The sequence below is a fragment of the Pristis pectinata genome, chromosome 32 (genome assembly GCF_009764475.1).
Source record: "Pristis pectinata isolate sPriPec2 chromosome 32, sPriPec2.1.pri, whole genome shotgun sequence".
In the NCBI taxonomy this organism is placed as follows: domain Eukaryota; kingdom Metazoa; phylum Chordata; class Chondrichthyes; order Rhinopristiformes; family Pristidae; genus Pristis; species Pristis pectinata.
Genome location: NC_067436.1, coordinates 18,615,442 through 18,642,589, shown reverse-complemented (window position 1 = coordinate 18,642,589; position 27,148 = coordinate 18,615,442). Strand labels below are relative to the sequence as shown.

The 27,148-nt window shown below is 47.5% G+C and overlaps 2 protein-coding genes across 5 annotated transcripts in view; both read right to left on the bottom strand.

Annotated features, from left to right (window-relative positions):
* LOC127585343 (creatine kinase U-type, mitochondrial-like) overlaps positions 1 to 26,736 on the bottom strand; it is a 63,790-nt gene extending 37,054 nt beyond the window's left edge. The window contains exon 1 of the mRNA XM_052042739.1: positions 26,722 to 26,736. The gene's annotated coding sequence lies outside the window, so the exon portion shown is untranslated. The remainder of the gene's footprint in view (positions 1 to 26,721) is intronic.
* Positions 106 to 27,148, bottom strand: LOC127585344 (creatine kinase U-type, mitochondrial-like). 4 transcript variants are annotated; one of them, XM_052042740.1, is made up of 10 exons: positions 26,994 to 27,148; positions 26,217 to 26,387; positions 19,668 to 19,872; positions 18,199 to 18,294; positions 14,245 to 14,466; positions 12,631 to 12,716; positions 11,288 to 11,411; positions 5,092 to 5,226; positions 2,826 to 2,951; positions 106 to 370 (listed from the first exon to the last, which is right to left on the bottom strand). In XM_052042740.1, the coding sequence occupies exons 2-10, from the start codon at positions 26,363 to 26,365 to the stop codon at positions 254 to 256; spliced, it is 1,260 nt and encodes a 419-aa protein (XP_051898700.1). In that variant the 5' UTR covers positions 26,366 to 26,387; positions 26,994 to 27,148; the 3' UTR covers positions 106 to 253. The 4 variants fall into 4 exon arrangements, with proteins under 4 accessions (XP_051898700.1, XP_051898703.1, XP_051898702.1 ...); XM_052042743.1 differs by lacking the exon at positions 26,994 to 27,148 and adding an exon at positions 26,870 to 26,965; XM_052042742.1 differs by lacking the exon at positions 26,994 to 27,148 and adding an exon at positions 26,503 to 26,539.

Sequence of the window (27,148 nt, the reverse complement as noted above, 5' to 3'; positions counted from 1 at the left end):
CTCCATGGGGATAGGACCCCCACAGCTGAAGGGGTGATGTTCCACCTGCAGTCACTGGTAGTTAGTTAAAGTCACAAGGTGATGTGATCAAGTGAACAGTAAACTGATTACAAGCAGCCACGTTCTGTTGGTTACAACAGTTGGGGAGTTTATTTAATCTGCTTTGGAATGGGATAAGTTCCAGAGGGTTTGCAGCCACGGTAACACGTTAGCAACACATTGACCACACGGGTGCCGTTTGATTACAGAGAGCTCAGCGTCTGCTCTGGCTCAGTGGTGGAGGGATCTTGATGTCCTGTCCTCTCTGCAGGCGCTTCTCACACTCAGTCAGATAGTTAACCCCGTCAATCACCAACTGAACCAGCTCCACCTGGGGAGGTAAGAAACCTTCATTGTTAGACCTGTTGTCACATCCCAGACAACAGAACTGACCCCAACTCTTGCCCTGCCTCCACTCCAATGTCCAAGGAAACCTACCCTCTCCCACGTCACCTATTCCTCCCACAACTCATTCTGTCCCCTTCCAACGTCCTCCTCATGCCCTCTCTCCTCTTCCTTAGAACCATAGAGTTATATAGCATGGAAACAGGCCCTTCGGCCCAACTTGTCCATGCCGAGCAAGATATCTGTCTGAGCTAGTCCCATTTGTCTGCATTTGGCCCCCATCCTTCTAGGCCTTTTCAATCCTTGTACCTGTCTAAATGTCTTTTAACCATTGTAATTGTACCCGCCTTTACCACTTCTTCCAGCAGCTCATTCCATGTACACACCACCCTCTGTGTGAAAATGTTGCCCCTCAGGTCCCCTCCTTTGAAACTGATTGGACTGGGGAGAGGGTGCTGGTAAAACAGAAGATGGCTTATGCAGTAAAGCATGGTACTACATCGATTAGATCCAGTTGTTGACCACTGAGTGAAACATGATGCATTGAGTTAGTACCGGGTAAAACAATACAGAATGCAGAATAAAGTGTCACAGCTACAGAGAAAGTGCAGTGCAGGTAGACAATAAGGTGCAAGGTCATTATGAGGTAGATTGTGAGGTCAAGAGTCCATCTTATCGTATTATGGAACTGTTCAATTGTCTTATAACAGTGAGACAGAAGCTGTCCTTGAGCGTGGTTTGTCCTTGAGCAAGTCGCCACACAAAGAAATAAAGAGATTTTGTGGCAGGCCACTTACATTATAAGTACGTGGACCTGCACAGCAGGATGCAAAGGCTATTTTATGCAGCCTCTGGTCTCTTCAGGTGTGGTTTGGTAGGTTATTTGGCCTTAGCACGTAGGCAAGTGGGAGAATCTGGGGGGAGTTGATGAGAATGTGGAGAGAATAAAAAATGAGATTAATGTAGAATTAGAGTAAATGGGTGATGGTCAGTGCAGACTGGATGGGCCGAAGGGCCTGTTACCGTGCTGCATCTCTTTCTGACTCACTGAGTCTAAGAAAGGTACCCATGGAAATACATTTAGTTCACTGAAGTTCTTCAGGGAGGGAAATCTACCAACCGGAACAATCTCGGCCAACATGTATATGACTCCAAACACCACCTCAGAGCAAATAAGAACGGACGTGAAGACCAGCATTGCAGTCAACATCCACTTCCCATGAACAAATAACAAAAAATGCTGAGCTCTTTGATGAAGTGGTGAAACATGTCAGAGATCTGCAGCCAATTAGAAAGATCCTGTGACAAGGGACTTCAGAGTCAAAATGACCTGAGCCAAGCATGGGAGTGTGCCTGAAGATTTTCCTAAATTAGAACCCAAGGCTCACTATCTTGGAGGTGTTTACCTCAAATAATTTGCACAGTATGCCTTACAACTAATGTGGGTGTTTTCTCCAGTATGTTGGTCGTTGTAACCAGCTTTGTAGACTTTGGAAGGTGCTTGAGAAGATTGGCCAGTCAGATACCTTGGTGTCAGCATAATGTCCCTTTAAAAAGTGAGCAAAGCAACAATAGCACAAGGTGATGCCATTCCACGTCTGCCTCGGTGTGGAACTATGAGCTCTAATTTATGTAGTTAAGGGCAAAAATGGACATTGTGTGGTTTTTGACGTAAAGGTGTGGTCTTGATACCAGGAAAAGCTAATATTGACTGCAGGTTCAATTTTGCAATTGGCATATTTTCACCCAAAACTGATTGCTGGTGTGATCTACTCCAGGTAAAATCAAAACACAGAGCAATAAAAAATGGGCACTATGCAATCCTATTTGTAGGTTACAAACTGCTCAGAAAGGGCCTTCAGAAAGGGATGTTCTCTCTTGTTCTGTTGCAGCTTCAATCCTTGCACACTTCTCACATCACACCGGAGTTCATATGGATCTTATGGAATTCTCCTTGATGACTCAGTGATCAATGGACCACATCTACATATCCTTCTCCACCTTCACCTCTCCCCTCCCTCAATCCTTTCCCAAGCTCCTCCACCCCCTCCCCTCTTCTAAGCCCTCCTCTTGTTTTGTCCCCGTCCCTCTTTCTCCTCCCCTCACCACCTCCTGCTGCCTTCCTCCATCCTCCCCTCCACCCCCCTCCCTCCTTCCTCTACCTCCTTCCGTCATCCCCTCCTCCTTCCCCACTCCCCTCCTCTCTGCCTCCTCCTGCTGCCCCTCCCCGCAGCCTGCCCCTGCTCCCCCACTGGCCTCCCCTCTGTTCCCTTACTCTCTCCCTCACCTCCTAGACCCCCATCTCCCTCCCCTGCCTCCTGCTTGCCCTGCTCCCCACCTTGTCCTCCCCCTGCTCCCATCCTTCCCCGGCCTCCCCCCTTCCCCTTGGGCTCTGCTGTGTGCCTGGTGCTGGTGGTGTGGGGACGAGACCACTGACTGACCTCGGACTTTCCCATCCGGTCCAGGTTGGAGATGTCGCACACACCACCCACATCTGGTGTGTTCTCTCCCCTTGTGCCACGTTTCTCTAGCCGCAGGTTCTCCAGGATTTCTGAGAAGCGAGGATCCTGAAACAGGAACATCATTTGGGTGACTGGTGGCTCCACACCCCAGCGAGGCTGCCTGCTCCACCATTGTCATTGCGTGATCCTCTCCCCTCGGGCAGGAGTCACAGAGTTATACAGCACAGAAACAGGCCCCTCTGCCCAACTCGTCCATGCCAATCAGGGTGCCTACCTGAGCTGGTTCTACCTACCTGAGTTTGGCCCATATCCCTCTAGACCTTTCCTGTCCATGCACTGCTCCAAATGGCTTTAAAATGTTGTAATTTTACCCACACCTACCACTTCCTCTGGCAGCTCGTAGGTTGATAGTAGAATTGACGATTCGGGTGGGATTGGGCCCATCATATCCCCTCATACCCCCTCAGACCTGCTCCACCATCCACAAGATCACGGCTGATCTTCCACTTCAGCATCACTTTCCTGCACTATCCTCGTATTTCTTGGTTCCCTCTTGATCCAGAAATCTATTGGTCTCTTTTTTGAGTGTGCTCATTAATTGAGCCTCTATAGCCCTCCACTTAGAGAGTTCTAAAGATTCACCTTCTCCTCACCTCATTACTCGGTGACCTACCTCTTATTGTGAGATGGTGACTTCTCTTTCTAGGCTCCTCATCCAGGCGAAATATTTTGCCTGCTCCGACCCTGTTGAGTCGTAGAGTTACACAGCACAGAAACAGGCCCTTCGGCCCAACCTGTCCATGCCACCCAAGATAAAGCCCTGTTGAGCTCTGTAGGAATGTTATATGTTTTGATAAGGTCACCTCTTATCCTTCTAAATTCTAGAGAAAGAGGCCTTGCCAACAGAATCTCTCCTCTTATGACAGATCTGTCATCCTGGGAACCAGTGAGGTGAATCTTCACCACACTCCCTCTGAAGCAGTTAAGTCAGGAGATGAGGAGAACGTTGTTTGTGGGACAGTTGAAACAGAGTGGGTTCACTGCTGGTCACCTGGAGGCTGTTGGACGAAGACCAGGTTGGGTTGCCTACTCTGGGCTGACACATTCCAGGGGCTTCACCACATGACATACATTTTCCAACCTCCCACCCTCTTCTTCAAGATTGGTTGTTTGAAATGTTCATCATTGAAATTCTCTGCCTCTCCCCTCTACCCATTGTCCATCAGAGCATCCACACAAGGAAATTTATAAGAGAAGAGCTGCATTGATCAAGGGCTCAGTGAACTTAAGGTAGTGTTATGCAGGATCTAACAGAGATCACCCTTACTCTAACAAAAGCTATTTTTTTCTTAAACCAGGGCTGGTCCACAGATTTGGTACTTGATTCATCATAAACCAAGGGAATTAGTGCAGGATGTGAGGGTTCTTGCATTTTCTGTAGGTTTTAAGACACTTTTTTGCTTCGACATCATGTGCTCATTATAGAATGGGCTTTGCTACAGTGTATTTAACAGATCCTCCTCAGCAAGTCCCAGGGCAGAAGCAGCAGGGTTAGAAACAGAGTAAAGTCCCCCTACCCTGTCCCAGCACACACTCCCAGGGTAGAGACACCAGGGTTAGATCCAGAGTAAAGTCCCCCTACCCTGTCCCAACTGAATGGGCTTTGCTACAGTGTATTTAACAGATCCTCCTCAGCAAGTCCCAGGGCAGAAGCAGCAGGGTTAGAAACAGAGTAAAGTCCCCCTACCCTGTCCCAGCACACACTCCCAGGGTAGAGACAGCAGGGTTAGATCCAGAGTAAAGTCCCCCTACCCTGTCCCAGCACACACTCCCAGGGTAGAGACAGCAGGGTTAGATCCAGAGTAAAGTCCCCCTACCCTGTCCCAACACACAATCCCAGGGTAGAGACAGCAGGGTTAGATACAGAGTAAAGCTCCCATTGCACAGTCCCAGCACACACTCCCAGCCAGGGATAATGCAGGTTGGATATGTGGTCTCCTGGTTCCAAATATTTTGCATTTGTGCCCCTGTCCTTGCTCAGAATTAGACTTTGATGATTTAAAAGAATTTACCTCCCTCAACACTTTCCCATCACACACTCTCAGGGCAGGGACGGTGTGGCTTAGATACACAAACGTTGCTGCTCAGAAAGACTGTGTTTCAGCATCTTGGACAGTGCAGCGTTTGACAGTATAACTCCCATTCTCAGTGTGAAGAACCTCAGTAACTAGATGGGGTACAGTACCTTGCTGAGCATGGGCAACTTCATGTGTACCCCGGCTCGAAGCCCAGTACCCAGGTTTGACGGGCAGGTCAGGATGTAGCCAAGCCTCTCATTCCACATAAACTCCCAGCCTTTCTCCGAGATCAGTCTCTCCACCTAAAGGAAACATGGTTCATATGAAAGCTTCAAATAGCTAATATTTTCAAAATTAGGAAGAATAAATAGAGTTACATCAAAATTACAGCACAGAACAGGCCATTGGGCCCCTCTGTTCTACACCATGGTTGATGCTCCACATGAGCCTCCTCACAAACCCCCCCCCAACATCCCCTCCTCACAAATCCCCCCCAACATCCCCTCCTCACAAACACCCCCCAACATCCCCTCCTCACAAACCCCCCCCAACATCCCCTCCTCACAAACCCCCCCCCAACATCCCCTCATTCCTGTTTCCCATCTATGTTTATCCAGCTTGCTCTGTGCAGCTTCCATGCCCTGCATTCCTGTGAGGAAAATAGAACATAGAACAGTACAGCAGAGGAACAGGCCCTTCGGCCCACCATGTCTGTGCCAAACACAATGCTGAACTAATCTAAATCCCTTCTGCCTGCACATGATCCACATCCCTCCATTGCCTGCAGAGTCACATGTCCAACAGTCTCTTAAACACCTCTATCTCTCTGCTTCTACCCCACTACCCTGGCAGCATGTTCCAGGCACCTATCACTCTGTGTGTAAACAACCTGCACATCTCCTTTAAACTTTCCCCCCTCTCAACTTAAATGCATGTCCTCTGTACTTGACATTTCTGGGGAAAAGATTCTGACTGTCTACCCTATCTATGCCTCTCATAACTTTATAAACTTCGATCACTCTATAAAAGTCCCACATGTTAACTGCTCTCCAGTGTAAGGAGCTGTCATCTCATTACTAAAGTGTAATTTGGTTCCTGGCTGGATAACAAGGTTTCAGCTCTGCTCACTCTCACCTCTGGGTCACACTCTATCCTGGACACTCTCCAGTGTAGTACTGTGGTATGTCTGGGCACTGAGCCCACATATCTCCAGGCCAACATTTCCCCTTGACCCAAGTCACTGACTCATCCTTCACCCTTTCTGGGTTTGCAATGTTGCTCCTCCATTTGCCCAGGTAACATCAGGGCCCACTCATCGTAAATCAGCCCATCAAATTCACTCTGCCATCCCAATCATACCTGCCGCACCTCCATTCCCCCTCAAATCCTGTATTCCTTGATTGCATCAATATCCAAATATCCATCATTCTTGAACGTGTGAATGGACTTCACAGTGAAGTTCTTTGAGACACTCCTGAGAGGTGATACCATTAGTTCCATCTGGAGGATAATAATTTTAATTCAATTGATGGAGATTGGGGGTTTATTTGAAGGGACATTTCTCCCACTAGGTCACTTTGATTGTTGAGTTCTGTCATTTCATAAGCATAAACTTTCTCCACACATAGGTGATATCATAGGGTTACCTGTACACCTGTGACATAATACACCACTCAGCACCAACTTGCATTCATGTAGCACCTGTAATGCAGTGAAGTGTCTCACGTCACTTCACAGGAGGTTGTCAAAGTCAAGTTTATTGACAAGTTGATGTGTGCACAGGTGCAATGATAAACTTACTTGCAGCAGCACCACAGGCACAGAGCATCAGATCAGCAGCATTCATAGAAACTCATAAATGAAACATAAATCATACCCAATTTTTACATGAAAGAACACGATTAGAACAAAAAAAACCCACAAAGTCCATATTAGTGCAAAACGATCAAAGTGCTCATCGTGTTTTACTGATTAGGGTTGTGCCAACTGGTTCAAGAACCATTCGAGAACAGAGTAAATTTGCCTGATTCATCCGAGGAGGTAGCTGAGCAAGAGACCAAAAGTTTCTTAAAGGAATCTTGAAGGATGATGAGTAATAGAAGATAAAAGACAGGAAAGAGAGTAGGACAGTCAGCACCTGGAGCCAGATCTACCATTCTGTATGATCATGGCTGATCCAGTCTTGGTCACAGCGCTATTCTCCTGAGCCCCACCCATAATACACTTCTGGATAGTTTAAACGTCTGAAATTTTTGCCTTGAATATTTTGAATGACTCCACCCTCCAAGGCTGTCTGTGGTAGGGAACTCCAGAGGTTCATACTCCTCTGAGAGAAGAAATTCCTCCTCATCGTCTGAAATGGACAGACCCTTAGTCTGAAACTCTGCCCCCCAAGTTCTGTTACCCCCACCAGCAGAGACATCCTCTCAGGATTCACTACCTGAACACCCTCCACCTCCTCTGAAGGTGATGTAATTGGGAATGTAATTGAACAATGAGAGGCCTTTGAGGTGAAGATGCTTCATTGTGCATTGCCATGATTAAGATTTGTAGAGATATTAATGCCAGAGCTTTGTGGATATACACAAAGATAAAGAATAAAGTAGACCAGGAAGGAAGAGCAGACATGCAATAGCAGACTGGTAACACAGGTGAGAAACAGGCTGCTTTCAGAACATTCAAAGAGAAGGCAATAAAAAGTAGAGGCAAGGCAAGAGCACGAGAAGAGGGTGGCAGCAAAGATCAAAGGGAATCCAGGAATATTCTATCAGCATGTGAACGGGATGGAAAGTGTTGTTGGAGGAGACGGGAGGCTAAAACAGAAATTTGACCTCGGAAAAGGATGCACAGTTGAGGTCCTGAGTGAGTACGTCAGCCTTCACTAAGGGAGCAGGTGCTCCAGAAGTCTCAACGATGGATGAGGTAATTTGGATTCTGGATGAACTAAAAGCTGATTGGAAAGCTCGCTGCACTGAAAGTGGATGAAACACCTGGCCCACATGGGATGGGTCTGTGGTTGCTGAGGGAACTAAAGGAGGAAGTCGCAGATCCCTGGTTGTAACCTTCCAAATATCTATAGATTCAGGGGTGGTCCCAAGGACTGGAAAATTGCAAATGTGTACATTCATGTTCAAAAAAAGGTATAGGGTTAAACCCAGTAACCATAGACCAGTCAGGTAACCTAAATGGTGCGGAAAGTACTAGAAACAATGCTGGACAGAAGTATCAGTCACTCCAACAAGCAAGAACTGATCAGAGAATGCCAGTGTGGATATGTTAAAGGAAAATTGTGTCGAACTGACACAATAAGTTTTGAGAATATGGTGTTGCGACCAAGATTGGATCAGCCGTGATCATACTGAGAGGAGAGAGGATCTACAGAGAGGGTCAATGAGGGAAATGGGGTTGATGTGAAATATATGGACTTCCAAAGGATTTTGATAACAGTTTTGTCATCAAGGCTGTGGATTGAAAGGGGCTGTAGCAGTGTGGAGAGAACATTGCCTAAGGATCAGGAATCGGGATGGTAGTGAAAGGTTTTTCTGGACTGGAGGGCAGTGTACAGTGGCATTCCCCAGGGATCAGTACTGGCGCCACTGCTTTTCTTATTGGCTTGGACTTGGGTCCACAGGACACAATTTCCAAACTTGGAGATGACACAAAAGTTGGAGGTGCCTTGCACTGTGAGGAGGTGGTTACAGACCTCAATGAGATACACACAGGCTGGTGGAATGAACAAGTCAGAGGCAGGAGGAGTTTAACACTGGCCACCCTCACATTACAAACTGCTTCTGTTTTTACAGGTTGTTGATTTTGTCCATAAGTTGGAAAATCACTAGATATGGTAACCGCACCTCCTCAGTATTGAAACAAATGGCACCAAAAGCACATAAAACTGATAAGAAAGAAGAATTACTATAAATGGAGAGAGAGAGGGGAAACTAGTTCTGCCGCTTGTGGGAAGGAACATATGTACGTACATCGGACTTTTGAATTTAATGATATTATGGGAGCATGTTCATACTTACAGGTGTCCATAAATCAGCCTGTTCTGAGAAGGTGACATGTTACATTTAGGTAGGAAGAATGAGAAAATGATCAACAGGGCACACTTTAAAATCAGGTACAACAACAGAGATCTGGGGCTGTATGGAGACAGCTGTATGGAGATGCTGGAATCTGGAGCAATACACACAAAGTGCTGGAGGAACTCAGCAGGTCAGGCAGCATCTATGGGGGGAAATAAAAGTTGATGTTTCGGGTTGAAACCCTTCATAGATGCTGCCTGACCTGCTGAGTTCCTCCTGCATTTTGTGTGTGTTGATCTGGGGCTGGATGTGCTTGTTTCATCAAAAGTGGTTACAGAGCATGTGGGATCCTGGGCTTCATCAAAAGAGGCATTGTGTAAAAGAGCAAATTAGTCATGAGGAAACTTTGGGTTGGCCATAATGAGACACCACCCTGTAGGAAAGAAGGGAAATGTTTGGTGAGGCTGCAGAAGAGATTTTCCAAAATGACTGCAGGAATGAGGAGCTTTAATCATGTAGGTAGAAAGAACAATAGCTAAAAGTGGAGAGAGAGACAAAACTAGTTCTGCTGTTCATAGAAGCTGGGATTGTTGTTCATTGAACGCAGGAGGTTGTAGGGACAAAGGCCATTATACAGAGATCAGTGAGAGGTGTTTAAAGTCATGAATGGCGTAGACAGAATAAATCGCAACTGTTCCCATTGGCAGAAGAACCAGGAACCAGGGGTCATCGACTGAAGGAGGTTGGCAAAAACCTCCTTTATTTTATTTTCTTTATTTTAAACACTGAGTGCTTGGGTTGGAATGTTCTGCCGGGGGAGCAGTGGAGACAGATTCCATTGTAACGTTTGAAAGGCAGCTGGATGGGTATCTGAGTGGAAAGGATTTGCAGGGCTGTGGGATATGGAGCCAAGTAACTTCTATATAGAGTTGGTACGGACATGATGGGCTAAATGGCCTCCTTCCATGCCATAACAATTCTGTGATTCTTCAGAATTGTAGTCTGCCTAAATCCCACCCTGCTCCAGAAATCCTCCACTGCCAAGTCGATGCTGGATGCAGGTTAGAAGAACGGACCTCATATTCCACCTTGGTTGTCTCCAACCTGACGGCATGAATATCTAACTTCCGGTAACCACTCCCCTCTGTCTCACCTCTCCTTTTTTTTCTCCTGATCCCACAGACCCCATCACCCCATCTCTTCCCCCCCCCCACCCTCTCCATCAGCCCATCACCCACACACCCCTCCCACTGGTTCCCCTCCCCACATCCTTCCCTTTATTCCATGGTCCACTGTCTGCTCCGATCAGATTCCATCTTCTTCAGTCCTTTGTCACTTCCACCTATTACTTCCCAGTTTTTTACATCATTCCCACTCTCCCCCCTCCCTCACCTACCTATCACCCCCCCTCCACCTCACCCGGATCCACCTATCACCCACCAGTTCTTGCTCCACCTCTTCGCTCCAACCTTTTATACCGGCCATCTGCCCTCTTTCTTTCCAGTCCTGATGAAGGTTCTCGACCCGAAATGTCGACTGTCCATTTCTCTCCATAGAAGCTGCCTGACCCGCTGAGTTCCTCCAGCTTTTTGTGTGTTGCTGCTGCAGGCTACACTCACTCCAGGACTTTGGAAATCCTCCAGGCACAGCTTGCAGTTCACCCTGCCGTGCCCCAGAGCTTCAGAAACTGGGTGACGGGGTCAGTGCAACAAAAAGCCCAGATTGACAGCAGCTGCCTCAGTGAGGCTGGCGTGAGGGGCGGGGTCCGCACTGAATACAGTTCTGTTCAGCTCAGAAAATCCCACACTGCCTCCCACTGTGCTATGGTTACATCCACAGGAGGTTGTCAGAAGATAAACGCATTGGGAGGGGACTTCAGTCTGCCGCCCCCGACCCCTCATCCTTGCCTCACCCCCTCTCCCAGCCTCTCTAACACTGACATGCTGGGATTAAATGGAAAACTGAACTGCTCTGATCCTGGGTGGGGACTGGCAGGAGGAGAGTCTGGGATTACATTCAGGGGCAGTGACAAGAACTGAGGGCAGCTTCTGACTACAAGGAGGAGGCTCTGTATCCGTAGAGCGGTGGGAGTGGGGCAGGGGATGTGGAGGTGGAGGGTGGTGAGCGGGAATCTCGAATGGAACACAACAGAAGCGCACAGAAATATATACTAGAAGGGGAAGTGTTTCCAGGGCCATGTGGAAGGAGTTTGGGGAATGGAACTGAACGGATGACTGCAACAAAGAGCCAGCATGAGCATGATGGGGTGAATGGCCTCTTATGTTACACAGGGCAGGTTCCTGCCATTGTGGTCGTTACACAGAATCTCATTCACCTCCTTGAGACCTCGGCAGAACCTCTCAAACACCCTCTTCATGTTGCCCCCCTTCTCCATGGAGATGACTCGAATGTGGTCCTCCTCATTGACCCAGATTAGGAAAGTCTTCTCATTGTTGTGCCTGTATAGTGAGAGGGAACAGGGTAACTTACACAATAAACAATGGCTTGATTTTAGCTGTATTCATACCCAGAAATATCCACCTTTATAGAGAACAGAAATAGGCCCTTCAGCCCAACTCATCCATGTCAACCAAGTTGCCTGAGCAAGCTTGTCGCATTGGCCCATAACTCTCTAAACCTTTCCTGTCCATGTACTTGTCCAAATGTCTTCTAACTGCTATAATACCAGTCTCTTCCACTTCCTCTGGCAGCTCATTCCATTTACCCACCATCCTATCCATGTACCTATCCAAGTGCTTCTTAAATTATACTACTGTATTGGATTCAACCACTTCCTCTGGCAGCTCGATCCATACACCCACCATGTTCTGTATGAAAAAGTTGCCCCTCAAGTCCCTTTAAAATCTTTTCCCTCTCACCCTAAACCTATGCCCCCTAGTTTTGAACTCTCCTATCCTGGGGGAAAGACTGCGACCATTCACCTTATCTCTGCCCCTCATGATTTTATAAACCTCCATAAGGTCACCCCTCAGCCTTCTACTTTCTAGGGATAAAATGTCCCAGCTTATCCAGTCTCTCCTGTTAACTCAAACCCTCCAGTCCCGGTAACATCCTCGTAAATCTTTTTTGCACCCTCCCCAGTTTGATGACAACCTTCCTATAGTGGCGTGACAAGAACTGTACGCAGTGCTCCAAATGTGATGTTTTATGCACCATCTGTCTTGTTGAGGTGCATTGAGGTTAAATCCCCCAAAGGCTTTGAATTTAGATTAACTATCTTCATCTTCCAATCTGTCCTCCACCGAACCCCTCCCTTCCCTTCATAATTATCTCCCCGACAACCACCTTCCATTCTTCTGACTCAAACCTTGTCTGATCAGATGGCTGGTACAAATGTAATGGGGTTTACCAAATAAAAGTTGAGTTCCTGTGTTGTTGAGTATCTTGGCTTCTGATTACACGTGGCAAGTCTTGTCCAAACCAGGAGACCACCCATGAGGCCCGGTGAGAGTTAGGACCAGGGAAGGATGGGGGGAAGTGGAGGTGGGAGGAGGAGAGGAGCAGAGACAAGGGAGGTCATCTGGGCAGGGCGGAGGGAACTGAGAAAGGGGAGAAGGAAGCAGAGCACAGAGGGAGAGAGAGGAGAGACTGACCAGGTTTCTAAAGGTCTGGTCAGCCATAACTGGAGCAGGTGGGCAGTTAGAGAGAAGAACTCACCAAATCCCACGGGCATCAGGCCAATCTCTAGCCATCCTTGTGGAGATCATGAAGGGAGACACCGGTTTGTTGAACAAGAAATGATCCTGGAAACGGAAGAGTCTATAGTTATTAAACCTGTTAATGCACAGCACCAAGCCACGATTGAAACAAAGCTATGAACAACCAACAACAATTGATAACCATGTGGTAGCGTTGTGGAATGTCCACTCCTGATGCTTTGTCCTACTAAAGACTCCCAGGGCTTGGGCAGTACAGGTGGGACACAGAGCAAAGTTCCCTCTACCTTGCCCCATCAAAACAAAGCAGGGCAAGGGCAAGGGCAAAACAGGTCGGGTACAGAGTAAAGCTCCCTCTGCCTTAGCAACATGCCTCAATTTGGAAGAGGGAGTCCATCCCCTTTGCAACTTGTGCCCTCTGAACCTACTTACTGTTATGAACCAGCAACAAAAGAAACACACTGAGATGTATAAGTGTTAAAAACTATTTTATTAATAACTACTTACGATAATAAGAAAAATAAAAGTAAAAATGTTAGAATGTTAGAATGTTAGAAGTAAAAATGTTAAACCTTGAACATTAACCCCAAAACTAAACTCGTCGTGTGTGTGTGGCAAAGTCCCAAACTCCAAGTCCAGGAATAGTTTTCAAAGTGCAGTTCCGCAAGCCGCAAGGTGAAACGTGAGCAAAGGCTTCTTCAACAACCACCGTTGTCTGAAGATAAGACGTAGATGTAGAGAACATAGAGAGAGTAATTACGAAATCCAAATGTTCCGAAATGGAACCCAATCGACACCTCAGTGTTTACTTAGTAGTGACTTCCTCACCCCGAAAAGCATCCGTATCGTGGCCGTCCACACAAATACTTGGTTTCCTCTACAGGTCAGCAACAAAGTGAACTCCACCGGATTACTCCCAATTTCCATACGTGGATTGTAGTAACAGACACAGTTATTGTTTCTCATCCATCGATAGAAAGTAGCAGGCTGGTGTCTCTCTCTACCTTTTCTCTCTCTCTCCTCTGACTGACTTCGACTGACTGTTTCAAAAATGTCATTATGTCCTTTATCTTTGGTTGACATAACCACGCCACACACACACACACACACACACACACACACACACACACACACACACACACACACACACACACACACACTACTAACTCTATCTTAAAGGGACTTTCACCGATTCCGTAACACTACCAATTAGTATAGCGTAGGTCACTGTCCATTTGGAAAACACCAAAGCCTTCCCAAGTTGAACCCTTGCACATATGACAGGCTATGAGCACAGAATCTAGGCTGAACTTGAGGACCTGGGATATCTGAGAGTGTGTGATGGGACGGTGCAAAGGCAGCTGTACTCTGTGTCTAACCCCTGCTGTCTCTGCCCTGGGCGAGTGTGATGGGACAGTGCAGAGGGAGCTGTGCTCTGTGTCTAACCCCTGCTGTCGCTGCCCTGGGAGTGTGTGACAGGACAGTGTAGAGGGAGCTGTGCTCTGTGTCTAACCCCTGCTGTCTCTGCCCTGGGAGTGTGTGACAGGACAGCATTCACTCCACTGTACCCCTCCCCACTCCCTTGTGAAGGTGAGGCGCTGGTTCCACGTCTTACATCAATCAGTTGCTGCTGCTCCTTCTCCGTCATGTTGGACAGACTGTAGTATCTTCCAGCCAAGTCTCCCTTCAGCCCAGCGAGGGCATCAACCGTCACCTTCTCCACCTCTCTCCTCTCAGCCCGGGTACAGGCAGGGGGCATGCTCAGCCCACGGATACCGCGACCCGTCCTCACACGGGAAGACAGGACATAATTCTCATCAAACTGTCCACCTCTAATCTGGAATAAGAATAAAAACAGAGAACAAAGTCAAAATAAACAGAAAATGCAGGAATTACTCAGTGCGCCAGACATTGGTTGTGGATGAGAAAGGCTGGGTTAACTTCCCAAGTTGATCAGCTTTCATCAGAGTTGGTCGGTTCTGTCACAAACTGGAATAGCTGGTTATCTGAAATTGTTGAGTTCGATGTTTGAAGGCTGTGATGTATCTGGATGGAAGGGGCAATGGTTTTCCTTGGGCTTTGCTGGAACAGTGCAAGAACCTAACGACAGAACTTAGGAGTTGAAATGGAGAATTACAGCGACAGGCAACCAGAAGCTCAGGGTCCCAGCAGCATTCTGCGGAGCAGCCACCCAATCTGCAATTTGTTTCTCCAATCTAGAGAAACCCACATTTTGAACACCAACTGCAGTGCACAATTCTGGCAGAAGTGCAAGTGATTGTGGCTTCACTTGGAAGGACTCATTGGGTCCCTGGATGAAGCGAAGGGAAGAGGTGTTGTATCTCCTGTGTTTGCATGGCAAAATGGTGTAGGATGGTAATTAGTTGGTGGGAGCTTGGTGGTTAAGAGCGGACCTGGAAGTCATAAAGAGAATGTCCATTCGAAGTGCTGAAATGGGAGGGAAGGGGAGTATGTATCTGGTGGTTTAATCTTATTGCAGCTGACGGAAATGGTGAAGGATGATTTACTGAATGCAGAAACTGCTGAGCTGGAAGGTGAGGATGGTGGGAACTCTATCCTTGCTCTGTCCTGGAGGAGAGGGGGTGAGTACAGAGAGGTGTGGGAACTGGCAGAGATGCAGTCATGGGTCTGCTTGCTGTGATAGAGGGGAAGCCACAATTCAGGAAAAGGGAAGACGTTTCAGAGGCACCTGTGCAGGAAGTCTCATCACTGGAGCAAATATGCCAGAGACAGCAGGTACAGGGAGTCCTTACAGGAGGCAGGGTGGGAAGAAGTGTAGTCAATATAGCTCTGGGAGTCTGGGGGCTTGTAATGGATGCTGGTGGCTAGACTATCTCCTGAAATGGAGACAGGGAGATCCGGAAAGGCAAGGAAGAGTCAGAGATGGACCATGTGGGAGCAGGGTGGAAATTGGCAGCAAAAATGATGAAACCTTCCAGTTCTGTGCGAGTATAGGAAGCAACACTAATGCAGTTGTTGATGTACCAGAGGAAGTGTTGAGGGACTGAAACAAAAACTGTCCCACATATCCCACAGAAAGACAGTATAGCTCGGGAACATGCTACACCTTTGATCTAGAGACAGTTCATGGAATTGCAGGAAAAGTTGTTCAATATGAGGACGTTCAACCATGTGGATGAGTGTGTTGATGGAGGAACTGGTCAAACATCTATTCAAGAAAGAGGTGCAGATTTCTCAGACCCTCCTGATGTAGGATGGAGGTGTAGACGGATTGTACACCTGTGGTGGAGATGAGGCAGGTGGGACTCAAGGAATTGGAAAGAAGTGAATGTGGCTGAGAGCGCTAGAAGTGTCACGGACATAAGTGGGAAGGAACTGGACCGGGGAGAAAGGATAGGGTCAAGGTAGGAAGATATAACAGCGGGCTGAGACAAGGGGTCTGCCCAGACAGTGCTGCTTGTGGATTTTAGGCAGGAGGTAGAAGTGGGCTGTGCAGGGCTGGAGACTGTGGAAGAAAGATCTCCCAGGGAATGAGGTCCATGACTGTCTGGGAGATTATGGTCTGATGTTCATTGGGAATTCAAGGTCCAGAGGGAGAGAGGAGGACATGTCTGAGAGCTAATGCTTGGTCTCAGCAAGGCAAAGGTCCCTTCGCCAGACCACAACAGCACCACCCTTGTCAGCAGGTTTGATGATGACATCAGGGTTTTGTCCTTAGTGAGTGGAGTGCTGCAGGTTCAGAGAGGTAGATTAGAGCATGTGAGGAGAGTGGAAACATCAAGGTGGTTTATGTCCTGTCAGCAGTTAACAATAAATAGATCTACAGCGGAGAAGAGGCCAGAGGGAGAGGTCCAAGTGGATCAGGAATTCCAGAGATGGGAGAAAGGAGTCCACAGTCTGGGATGAAGACTCCTGGACAAAGAAATGGTCATGGAGGAGATGCGGCAGAACAGTCGATGTCACATTAGTCCTGGAATTCATTCAGATGGGGAGGGGACAGGGGCAGGAAGTTGAGGTCTCTGCTGAGGATCAGAGAGGGGAAGGTGGGAAAGGATGGTGAAAAAATGGCAGGGGCTGGAACTGAGAAGAGAGATGGGATCAGAGGAAAGGGAAAGTGGAGAAAGGTCAGGAGGGGTATTGGAATCCAAGAGCTATTGAAGTTTATCATATTTGATGTCAAAAAGGGAAGGGAATAAACAGTTTCAGCACTGAATGTGGCAAAAAAATAAAGTGCAAATGTGGACCATGACAGCTTTGAGATAGTGTGAGTCAGTCAGTGTGACAGAGAGGGCAAGAGCATCTACCTGCTGATGTATGGCATTAAGTGGGGATCTCAGAATGCAATGAGAACAATACCTTGACAAACACTGGGTAGTTTGAACGTACCTGTGATCCCGGATGGGTCCGAATTGTGAAGGTGGAATTTCAGTTGGAATCCACGTGGGAGGAGCTGGAGGCAGAGACAGGCGCTAAGTAAAGAGACGTGGCTGCAGAAGCGAGTTTTGATCAACACCTTATCAAAAACAAGAAGGGAAGCAGAAACTATTGAGAGTAAGCAGGGCAAAAGAGACAGCAGAAATCCCATCAGAGAACAGAGGAGAGCTTCTTCAGGGTTGGCATTCCTGGAGACAAGTGGCAGTGAATTCAACAGTCAATGAAAATAAGAAAAACAGTAAGCTGAGTGGGTCCTCCAATCAATGGTAAGTTGAGTAGGTCCGTTGGGTTCATGGGGCAGTCAGATGGTAATAATATACACAAATAAGTGTAATGTGTTGCAAATAGTAGGGCCGTGGAGCATACCCTGCAAGCCAGGGTGGGATTGGAGCACCTTTGCAACTTATCCTCACAACAACCCTGGCCTCACCCTAACACAGATATTCCCTTTGTTTGACCCACCCCCTTCCATGCCTTCTCTGCAACTTAACACTAACTTGATTTTTCTCTTTTCCAATTCTGAAACGTTAATTCTATTTCCATTTCCACTGATGCTGCCTGCGTTTCCAGTATTTTCTGGTTTTATTTCAGATTCACAGCATCCACAATTTTCTTTAGATTTTCATATTTTCATCATGATCCCAGCCCTCTCCCTGTCTTTGTAACCTCCTATCAGAGGTGAAAGTAAGCCAATACAAGCCAGTACAGTGTACCAGTAAAGTGGCCAACCCAGTCAGTACCAATCGGCATCATCTGCAAGATGACCACACTAATAAGAAGTTTAGGTTACTTTCACTCTACAACCCTTCCAGTCTCTGCACTCTTCCAAGTATATGGCCTCTTGTGAATGTCCAGCACCCTCCCCACCACACTGATGACTCTGCCTTCAGCCCCGTTGGGCTCTGAGCTCTGGGATATTCTCCGTAAAGCTCTTCACTTCTCTCCCCCACTCCCACTGTAAGACTCTTCTTAAAACAACCTCCTTGACCAAGTCTTTGTCATTGATGCTGATATTACAAGGTAACCCACAGAGAATTTTTGTTTGATTGTGCCCCTGTGAAACATCTTGAAGCAATTTACCACATTAAAGGCACCATAATAACTGTAAATTGTTGACCAAAATTTGCTTCCCATGGTTTATATTTGCACTCACTTCACTTGCATCCAAGTCCGTCGGGTGTTTCATGGTCCTCGGATCATATCCATTGTGCCTTTCTATGATCACAGGGTCAAAAATATCAGCAAAGACCTGCACATTGGAGGAGACAGAATTAGGAAACGTTCCCTGGAGGTAACACCAAAGAACTCCGTTTAATGTCTGGTGGAAGGTATCACCACACACAGAACAGTCTCAGGTCAACCATCAGCAACAGTTTGCAGAGGGAATACAAGTGAGATTACTCCTGACAATTTGCTGATTGCTTCTACAAAAAGGTCACTCTTTTTTTTTTGCTTCTTGTGCTCAACAGGTAAGATGCAAATAATGGAAGATCTCGTTGCAAGGACAGAAAAGCACTGATTGGGAGGTTGGACCATAGGAGTACCTGTGGTCAATCAATGGGTTGTCTGCTGTGGTTCAGTCTGCTATAGGCTGGAGTTGAAAAAGGGAGGGCTGCTTGCAACATCTTTCACTGGCAGGAAAGAGGAAGAGAAACAGAAACATCTCTCTTATGTAATCAGGTCAGTACTGTCAATAGCCAATGTCCTGAGCCAGTATAACCGACTCACTCTCTTCACCGGAATTCAGATTATTTGGCCATTCTCATTTTTCTGTTTGCGGGATCTTGATGTGTACAGATTTGGTTGCCACATTTCCTATGACCACAAAGGTACAAAGGGATCTGGAGGTCTCAGGGCATGAGACACAAGAAGTTAGAATGCAGCTACAGCAAGTAATGAGGAAATGTAGCGGAATGTTCGCTGTTATTGCAGAGTATGGACCAGAAATGTCAGGAAGTCTTGGTGCAACCTTGCAGAGCATCTGGAGGTCTGAGTACAGTTTTGGTCTTCATATTTAAGGAAGGATGTATTTCATTGGAGACAGTACAGAGAAGTATAACCAGACTGATTCCTTGGACTGCAGAAGAATTAGAGGTGATCTTATTGAAACATGGTGTTCTGGGGTGATTAACAGGGCGGATGTTGATGTTCCCCTGTTGGGGGTATCAAGAACTTGGGGGCATAATTTCAGAATAGGTAACCCATTGCAGATGGAAATGGGGAGGGATTTCTGCTCTCAGGGTGTTGTAAGTCTTTGCACTTCCCTACCCCAATAGCCTTGGAGGCAGAGTCATTGGATATATTTAAGGCAGATATTGACAGATTGAACTCAAGGAAGTCAAGAGGTATGCAGAGAGCGGTGTGGGTGCCAAGACCAGATCAGCAGGTAGAATGGTGGAACAGGTCCAAGGGACCATCTGGCTCCACTCCTCTCCTGGTTCTTGTCTTCTTATGTCCATTACAACACCGACCACCTGTGAAATGCTTCACTGGTTGTGAGGTCTGTTGGGACCTCCTGAGGTGGTGAAAGGTGATGGATAAATGCAGGTCTCTCTTTAAGTGAGTCCACCTCTGACTACAGTCAATGCCCAGCTATCCAATCAATGAAGATTCTCCATTCACCTCATAGGACTCCTCATCGCCTGCGACTATACCGATGGACTTCGTGAAAGAATGTTCATGTCCAGGATTGTCCACTCCCGTCTGGATGCACTGATCCAGGGTCCAGCCACTGGGTGTAGTCTTATCCCGAAGTCTGGCATATATTCCAGGAGTCAGGCAAGAGGACATGCAGTTGTTGTGCTTTCGAAGGTCGGGGTAGTCGGCACTGAGAATATAAAGAAGAATAAAGGTACAACTGCAACATCTTTAGAACATAGAACAGTACAGCACAGGAACAGGCCCTTCAGCCCACAATGCTGTGCCGAACGAATTAAATTAGTGATCAAATGCCCAACTAAACTAATCCCTTCTACGTACACAATGTTCATATCCCTCCATTTCCTGTACGTTCATGTGCCTATTGGATAGAAGATTGGCTGACTGGCAGAAGGCAAAGAGTGGGAATAAAGGGGGCCTTTTCTGGTTGGCTGCCGGTGACTAGTGGTGTTCCACAGGGGTCAGTCTTGTGTCCACTACTTTTCACATTGTATGTTAATGATCTGGATGAAGGAATTGATGGCTTTGGGGCCAAGTTTGTGGATGATACAAAGATAGGTGGAGGGGCAGGTAGTGTTGAGGAAGCAGGGAGTCTGCAGAAGGATTTGGACAGGTTGGGAGAATGGGCAAAGAAGTGGCAGATGAAATACAGTATAGGGAAGAGTGCGGTCATGCACTTTTCCAGAAGAAATAAAGGCATAGATTATTTTCTAAGCAGGGAGGGAATTCAGAAATCGGAGGTACAAAGGGACTTGGAAGTCCTTTTGCAGGATTCCCTCAAGGTTAACTTGCAAGTTGAGTTGGAAGTAAGGAAGGCAAATGCAATGTTGGCATTCATTTCGAGAGGACTGGAATACAAAAGCAAGGATGTAATGCTGAGGCTTTATAAGGCATTGGTCAGACCATATTTGGAGTATTGTGAGCAGTTTTGGGCCCCATATCTAAGGAAGGATGTGCTGGCATTGGAGAGGGTCTGGAAGAGGTTTACAAGAATGAGGAGCGTTTGATGGCCCTGAGCCTGTACTCGCTGGAGTTTAGTAGGATAAGGGAGGATCTCATTGAAACCTACCGACTATTGAAAGGCCTGTATAGAGTGGACGTGGAGAGGATGTTTCCAGTAGTGGGAGAGTCTAGGACCAGAGGCCACGGCCTCAGAATAGAAGGACGACCCTTCAGAACAGAGATGAGGAGGAATTTCTTTAGCTAGAAGGTGCTGAATCTGTGGAATTCATTGCCACAGATGGTTGTGGAGGACAAGTCATTGGGTGTATTTAAAGTGGAGGTTGATAGGTTCTTGATAAGGGTGTCAAAGGTTACGGGGAGAAGGCAGGAGAATGGGGTTGAGGGGGAAAAATAAATCAGCCATGATCGAACAGCAGAGCAGACCCGATGGGCCAATTGGCCTAATTCTACTCCTATGTCTTATGGTCTTATGATCCAAGATCCTTTTGAACTCTATCATATCTGCCTCCACCACCACCCCTGGCAGCGCACTCCAGGCAACCACCACTCTTTGTGTGAAAAAACTTGCCCCACACATCTCCTTTGAACATACCCCCCCTCACCTTAAATACACGCCCTCTGGTATCAACGCTGGGAAAAAGATACTGGCTGCCTATCCTATCTATGTCCCTCATAATCTTATAAACTTCTATTAGATCTCCCCTCAGCCTGCACTGCTCCAGAGAAAACAATCCATGTTTGTCCAACCTCTCCTCATAGCACATGCCCTCTAATCCAGACAGCATCCTGGTAAACCTGTTCTGCAACCTCTCCAGAGCCTCCACACCCTTCCTGTAATGGGGCGACTAGAACTGAATGCAATACTCCAGATGCAGCCTAACTGGAGTTTTATAAAGCTGCAACATAACCTCCCAACTCTTGAACTCAGTTCCTCGACTAGTAAAAGCAAGCATGCCATACGCCTTCTTTACCACCCCATCAACCTGTGCAGCCACTTTCAGGGAGCTATGGATTTGGACCTCAAGATCCCTCTGTACATCAACATTGTTAAGGGTCTCAGAATCAGAATCAGGTTGATTATCACTGACATATTTCATGAAATTTGATGTTTTCAGCAGCAGTACAGTGCAAGACATAAAAATTACAATGTTACCAATAAATAAATAGATAGGTAAATAAATAGATGAGTAAGCACTGCAAAAGAGGAATACATAGTGTTCATGGACAGTTCAGAAATCTGACGACGGGGGGAAGAAGCTGTTCCTGAAATGTTGAGTGTGGGTCTTCAGGCTCCTGTACCTCCTCCCCGATGGTAGTAATGTCCCAGATGGTGAAGGTCCTTAATGATGGATGCTGCCTTCTTGAGGCACTGCTTCTTGAATATGTCCTCGATGGCGGGGAGGGTTGTGCCTGTGATGGAGCTGGCTGAGTCTACAACCCACTGCAGCCTCTTGCGATCCTGCACCTTGGAGCCTCCATACTAGTCAGACCAGTCAGAATGCTCTGTACCGTACATCTGTAGAAGTTTGCAAGTCTGTAGAAGTCTTGGCATTAACAGTGTACTGTCTCTTTACATTTGATCTCCCAATGTTCATCACTTCACATTTGGCCGGGTTTAATTCCATCTGCTATTTCTCCGCCCATATCTGAAACTGAAACCGATCCTGCTGTATCCTTTGCCAGTCGTCTACACTATCCACAACAACACCAATCTTTGTATCAGCTGCAAACTTACTAACCCAAACATCTACGTTTTCATCCAGATCATTTATATATATCTCAAACAGCAGAGGTCCCAGTACGGATCCCTGCAGAACACCACTGGTCACAGACCTCCAGCCAGAATAAGTCCCATCAACCACTACCCTCTGTCTTCTACGGGCAAGCCAATTCTGAATCCAAACGGCCAATTCACCATGGATCCCATGCATTTTAATATTCTGGATGCGCCTACCATGAGGGACCTTGTCAAACGCCTTACTAAAGTCCATGCTGACAACATCCACAGCTCTACATTCATCAATCACCTCCGACACCTCCTTAAAAATCTCTGTCAAATTAGTAAGACACGACTTGCCTCACACAAAGCCATGCTGAATGTCCCAAATTAGGCCATGGCTTTCAATTGCTCATAAATCCTATCCCTAAGAATTCTCTCCAGTAACTTCCCTACCACTGAGATGAGACTCACCAGTCTATAGTTTCCAGGATTATCCCTATTGCCCTCCTTGAATAATGGAACAACATTAGTTACTTACCAGTCCTCCGGGACCTCGCCTGTGGCTAGAGAGGACACGAAGATATTGGTCAAGGCCCCAGCAATCTCATCTCTTGCCTCTCTCAATAACCTGGGGTATATCCCATCAGGCCCTGGTGACTTATCCACCTTAATGCTCTTCGAGACCCAATACTACCTCCTTCTATATCTCGAAATGCCCCAGCATATTAGCAGGCTCCACACTGATCTCACTATCCTCCACATCCTTCTCCTTGGTAAATACTAATGCAAAGTACTCATTTAGGACCTCACCCACATCCTCTGCCTCCAGGCACATGTTCCCTCCTTTATCCTCGAGTGGTCCTACCCTCTCCCTAGTTATCCTTTTGCTCTTGCATTGAACGCCTTAGGATTCTCTTTAATCCTACTTGCCAAGGACTTTTGATGGCCCCTCCTGGCTTTCCTAATTCCCTTCTTGAGTTCTTTTCTGGTTTCTTTATAATCCTCAAGGGCTCTGTTTGATTTTAGCTTCTTAAACCTTACATACTTTTCCTTCTTCTTCTTGACTAAATTCACCACCTCTTGACATCCAAGGTTCTCTTACAATTCTCGTCCCTCCTTCCTGGAATGTCCCTGTCCTGTCCTCTGTGCAGTTGGTCTTTAAACACCCTCCACATGTCAGATGTGGATTTGCCCAAAAACAGCTGTTCCCAATAACTCTCCCTAGCTCCTGACTAATGACCTTATAATTTGCCCTGCTCCCATTTAATACCGTCCTGCAGGGTCCATACTTATCTTTATGTATAGCTATCTTAAATCTTAAGGATTTGTGATCACTGTTCCCCGACTGTTCTGCCACTGAAAGGTCGGTCACCTGGCCAGGGTCATTACCCAGTACCAGGTCCAGAACAGCCCCTCCTCTTGTTGGACTATTTATGTATTGATTTAAGAAACACTCCTGGATGTACCTAACAAATTCTGCCCCATCTAAACCTCTTGCACTAAGTAGGTCCCAGTCTATATTGGGGAAGTTGAGGTCACCCACTACAACAACCCTATTGTGTTTACACCTTTCTCTAATCTGCCTGTATATCTGTTCCTCGGTGTCCCAGTGAATACTAGGGGGTCTGTAGTATAATCCCATCCGAATGAATGCACCTTTCTTTACTTTTGAGTTCCACTCATATACAATAAGAGGACGAGCCCTCCATTATGTCCCCTCTGAGTGCAGCTGTGATATTGTCCATGATTAGTAGTGCAAATCACCCCCCCCACCCATCCTTTTACCTCTTTCTCTATCTTTTCTGAAAGATCAAAACCCTGGAACATTAAGCACCCATTCCTGTCCCTCTCTCAACCAAGTCTCTGTAATGGCCACAACATTATAGTTCCATGTACTGATCCATGCTCTAGGTTCATCACCTTTACCCATAATACTCCCGGCATTAAAGTACACACTTCAACCTGTCCGTCCCATCGTGTCAATACCCTGCACCTGCCTGTCCTTCCTTATAGACTTACTGGTCACGACATCCACCTTCCTCTCAATCCCTCCACTTTCTGACCTGGTGCTCTGGTTCCCATCCCCCTGCCAAACTAGTTCAAACTCTCCTAAGTAGCACTGGCTAACCTCCTGGCCAGGATATTTGGTTCCCCTCCAGTTAAGGTGCAGCCCGCCCCTCTTGTACAGGTCGCCCCTCCCCCAGAAGAGGTTCCAATGATTCAAGAACCTGAATCCCTGCCTTCTGCACCAGTTCCTCAGCCACTCGTCCATCTCTTCATCTTTGTAGAACTTTAAGCAACAAAGATGCCAAAGGTGCTTCACAGGACAGCAGGACCATAATTAGTGAAGATCAATAAGGAACCAATGAAGGAGACGCCAGCACCAGGTGTCTGAGAGGAGGGGGGGAGATGTCGAGAGGCACCGTGGGTGAGAGGGAATTGCACTGATACATTTCATAGATCGGGGTAGATGCTGGTAAACAGAACTCAAACTTGAAATTATTATTGGATTCAGTCGGGACGGCTGGGTTCTCAGGGCCTTGTTCAACCAACCTTGTATTGGGGAATTAAAGCTGCTGAGAGCCATCTTCACAGCTAATCACACACACACACACGCACGCACGCACGCACGCACACACACACACACACACACAGAGTCAGTGTGATACTAGGTAGTGACAGTGAGTACGGACACTATAGATGCAGACAGTTCCAGAGGGATCTCAGCATATAAGGAACATCTGGACGAGCACTACAACGCCAAGGCATAAAAGGAGTCGGAGCTTGTGCTCGTCAATGGATTAGTATGGATGGGTACTCGATGACCAGCATGGATATGGTGGGCCGGGGGGCCTGTTTCTATGCTGTGTGACTCTAAATTGTGGAAAAGAAGGTGACAGTCAAATTATAGTTCGCTTGTAGAAAGTATCCCGGGACGGCGGGACGGCGGGACGGCTGTTGGTGCCCGAGTGTTACAGCCTGTGAGTTGGCTGTATTACCCCGTGTGCGGAGGAACTCCAAACACAAAACGTCAACCTGTTTGACCTGCTGCTGTTCTTAAACAATTATATCTGTGATGGAGGCCCAAGATTACCCGCGGATTACAGAGTGTAATACCAGGTTAATGCTGACCTATTTATTCCCAAATTGGAGAACAGATGGGCCAGCTGTAAATAAGAATCGCCCGTGTTCCCAACTCGCTCTCGGCCAACGTTGCAACACGAGCAGAAACAGCCTTCACCACTTCCAGCATTTCCCCCAGAATTAAACCCCAACCCTCTTGTCTGTTGGTGCCTCGTTACCCGCAGGCAGATGCCGAACTCTGGAACACGTCTCCACAGCGTTAGCACAGAAAACAATCGATAAATGAACACTGACAAAGGGTCAAAAAAGGAGCTTTTATTCAGTGGCGGCGCTTCTCAGTGCGGGGCCACTGATGATGTTTGAATCTTAACTAACATTCAGTCGCTGCCATTCTCGGAATTTATTTGGAAGCGAGTGAGAGTGTGCTGAACGCTGCGACATCAGATTTAGATCCTCGGCGTTGCCCGGAATCGAACCCTCCTGCGGGTGTGAGTGGGAGGGGGCGGTGGGGCCGGTGGGGCCGGGAGTTACAACCTGTGCCGGTGCGGTGTTCGGGTGACCTTGGGGTTAGCCGTTCAATTAAAGTCTAGGATTTAACAAACAGGCAGTGTGGGGCCATGGGAACTGAACACTCAGGCAACCCCAGCAATCATCAGATATCACCCAGGAGGAATTATCCCAGCACTGAGCTGTTCTCGATGCACCGACTGATTATTCTGCCCTCTGCTCTCCCCCTGTCCCCTTACCTGGCGGGGTAGAGTTTCCTCTTCTCGGTCCCTGCCTTCAGGCAATCCCGGGTCAGTAGGTAACCGGCCGCCAGGGAGCCGGCCCCCACCAGGGTCAGGATCCCGCTGGCCTTCCTGTTGCTGAGGATCCGGGAGAAAGTGCTGGCCATTTTCAAAGCGAATCCCAGGAACCTGCGGGGAGAAGGGCGGCGAGAGATTGAGAGCGGCGGCGGGAGGGGACGTGATGTGAATGCAGACTCACCCCAGCGGAGGCTGGCGATTAGAGCAGTGTGCGCGCAAAATATACCGCAGTGAAGCTCGCAGAAACTTGGAGCCGGCGGATCCGAGGGAAGAGGGGAGTACCAAGCGCCCTCCACAAACACATCATCCCACCTCCACCCCGCTCCCTGCACTGGGTCGACAACATGGGATGTCCATCCCCCATTTGATGAACTCTCTCTAAACACCATTTCAATGAATCCCATCACACCAAACGGTCTATACATTGATTTTCCCAAACACCTACTTAGCATTTTCTGCATTTATTTACGTGTGTGTGTGTGTGTGTGTGTGTGTCTGTGTCTGTGTGTGTGTGTGTCTGTGTGTGTGTGTGGTGTGTGTGTGTGTGTGTGGGCATAGACCGCGTTTTGGGCAGAGGGACTGTACTGAACAACCAGTGGTCTCCTTGATCTCGGTGCCGCGGCAGCGCGTTGGATTGTTCCCTGGGTCGCCGGCACACTCCACTACCGCCTGCTGTGATGCACCTCGGCTCGGGACATGATGTGAATGCAGACTCACCGGGCTGGAGATCAGGGCAGTTAAGCTCCCAGCAGTCTGGAGCCGGCAGATCTGAGGCAACGGGCGAACCAAGTCGGCAAATTCCACCTCCCTCCAAAAAAAAATCTACACGCGTCGCCTCCTCATCTTCCGAACCGCCCACAATACGCCTGGTG

Coding starts and splice junctions, on each gene's coding strand:
- LOC127585344 (XM_052042740.1), bottom strand. CDS start 26,365: ATGGCCAGCACTTTCTCCCGGATCCTCAGCAACAGGAAGGCCAGCGGG. Junction 18,295..19,667: donor GCGATGAGGAGTCCTATGAG/GTGAATGGAGAA, acceptor TCCAATGTGCAG/GTCTTTGCTGATATTTTTGA. Junction 5,227..11,287: donor TCTGCCGAGGTCTCAAGGAG/GTGAATGAGATT, acceptor TGTTTCCTTTAG/GTGGAGAGACTGATCTCGGA.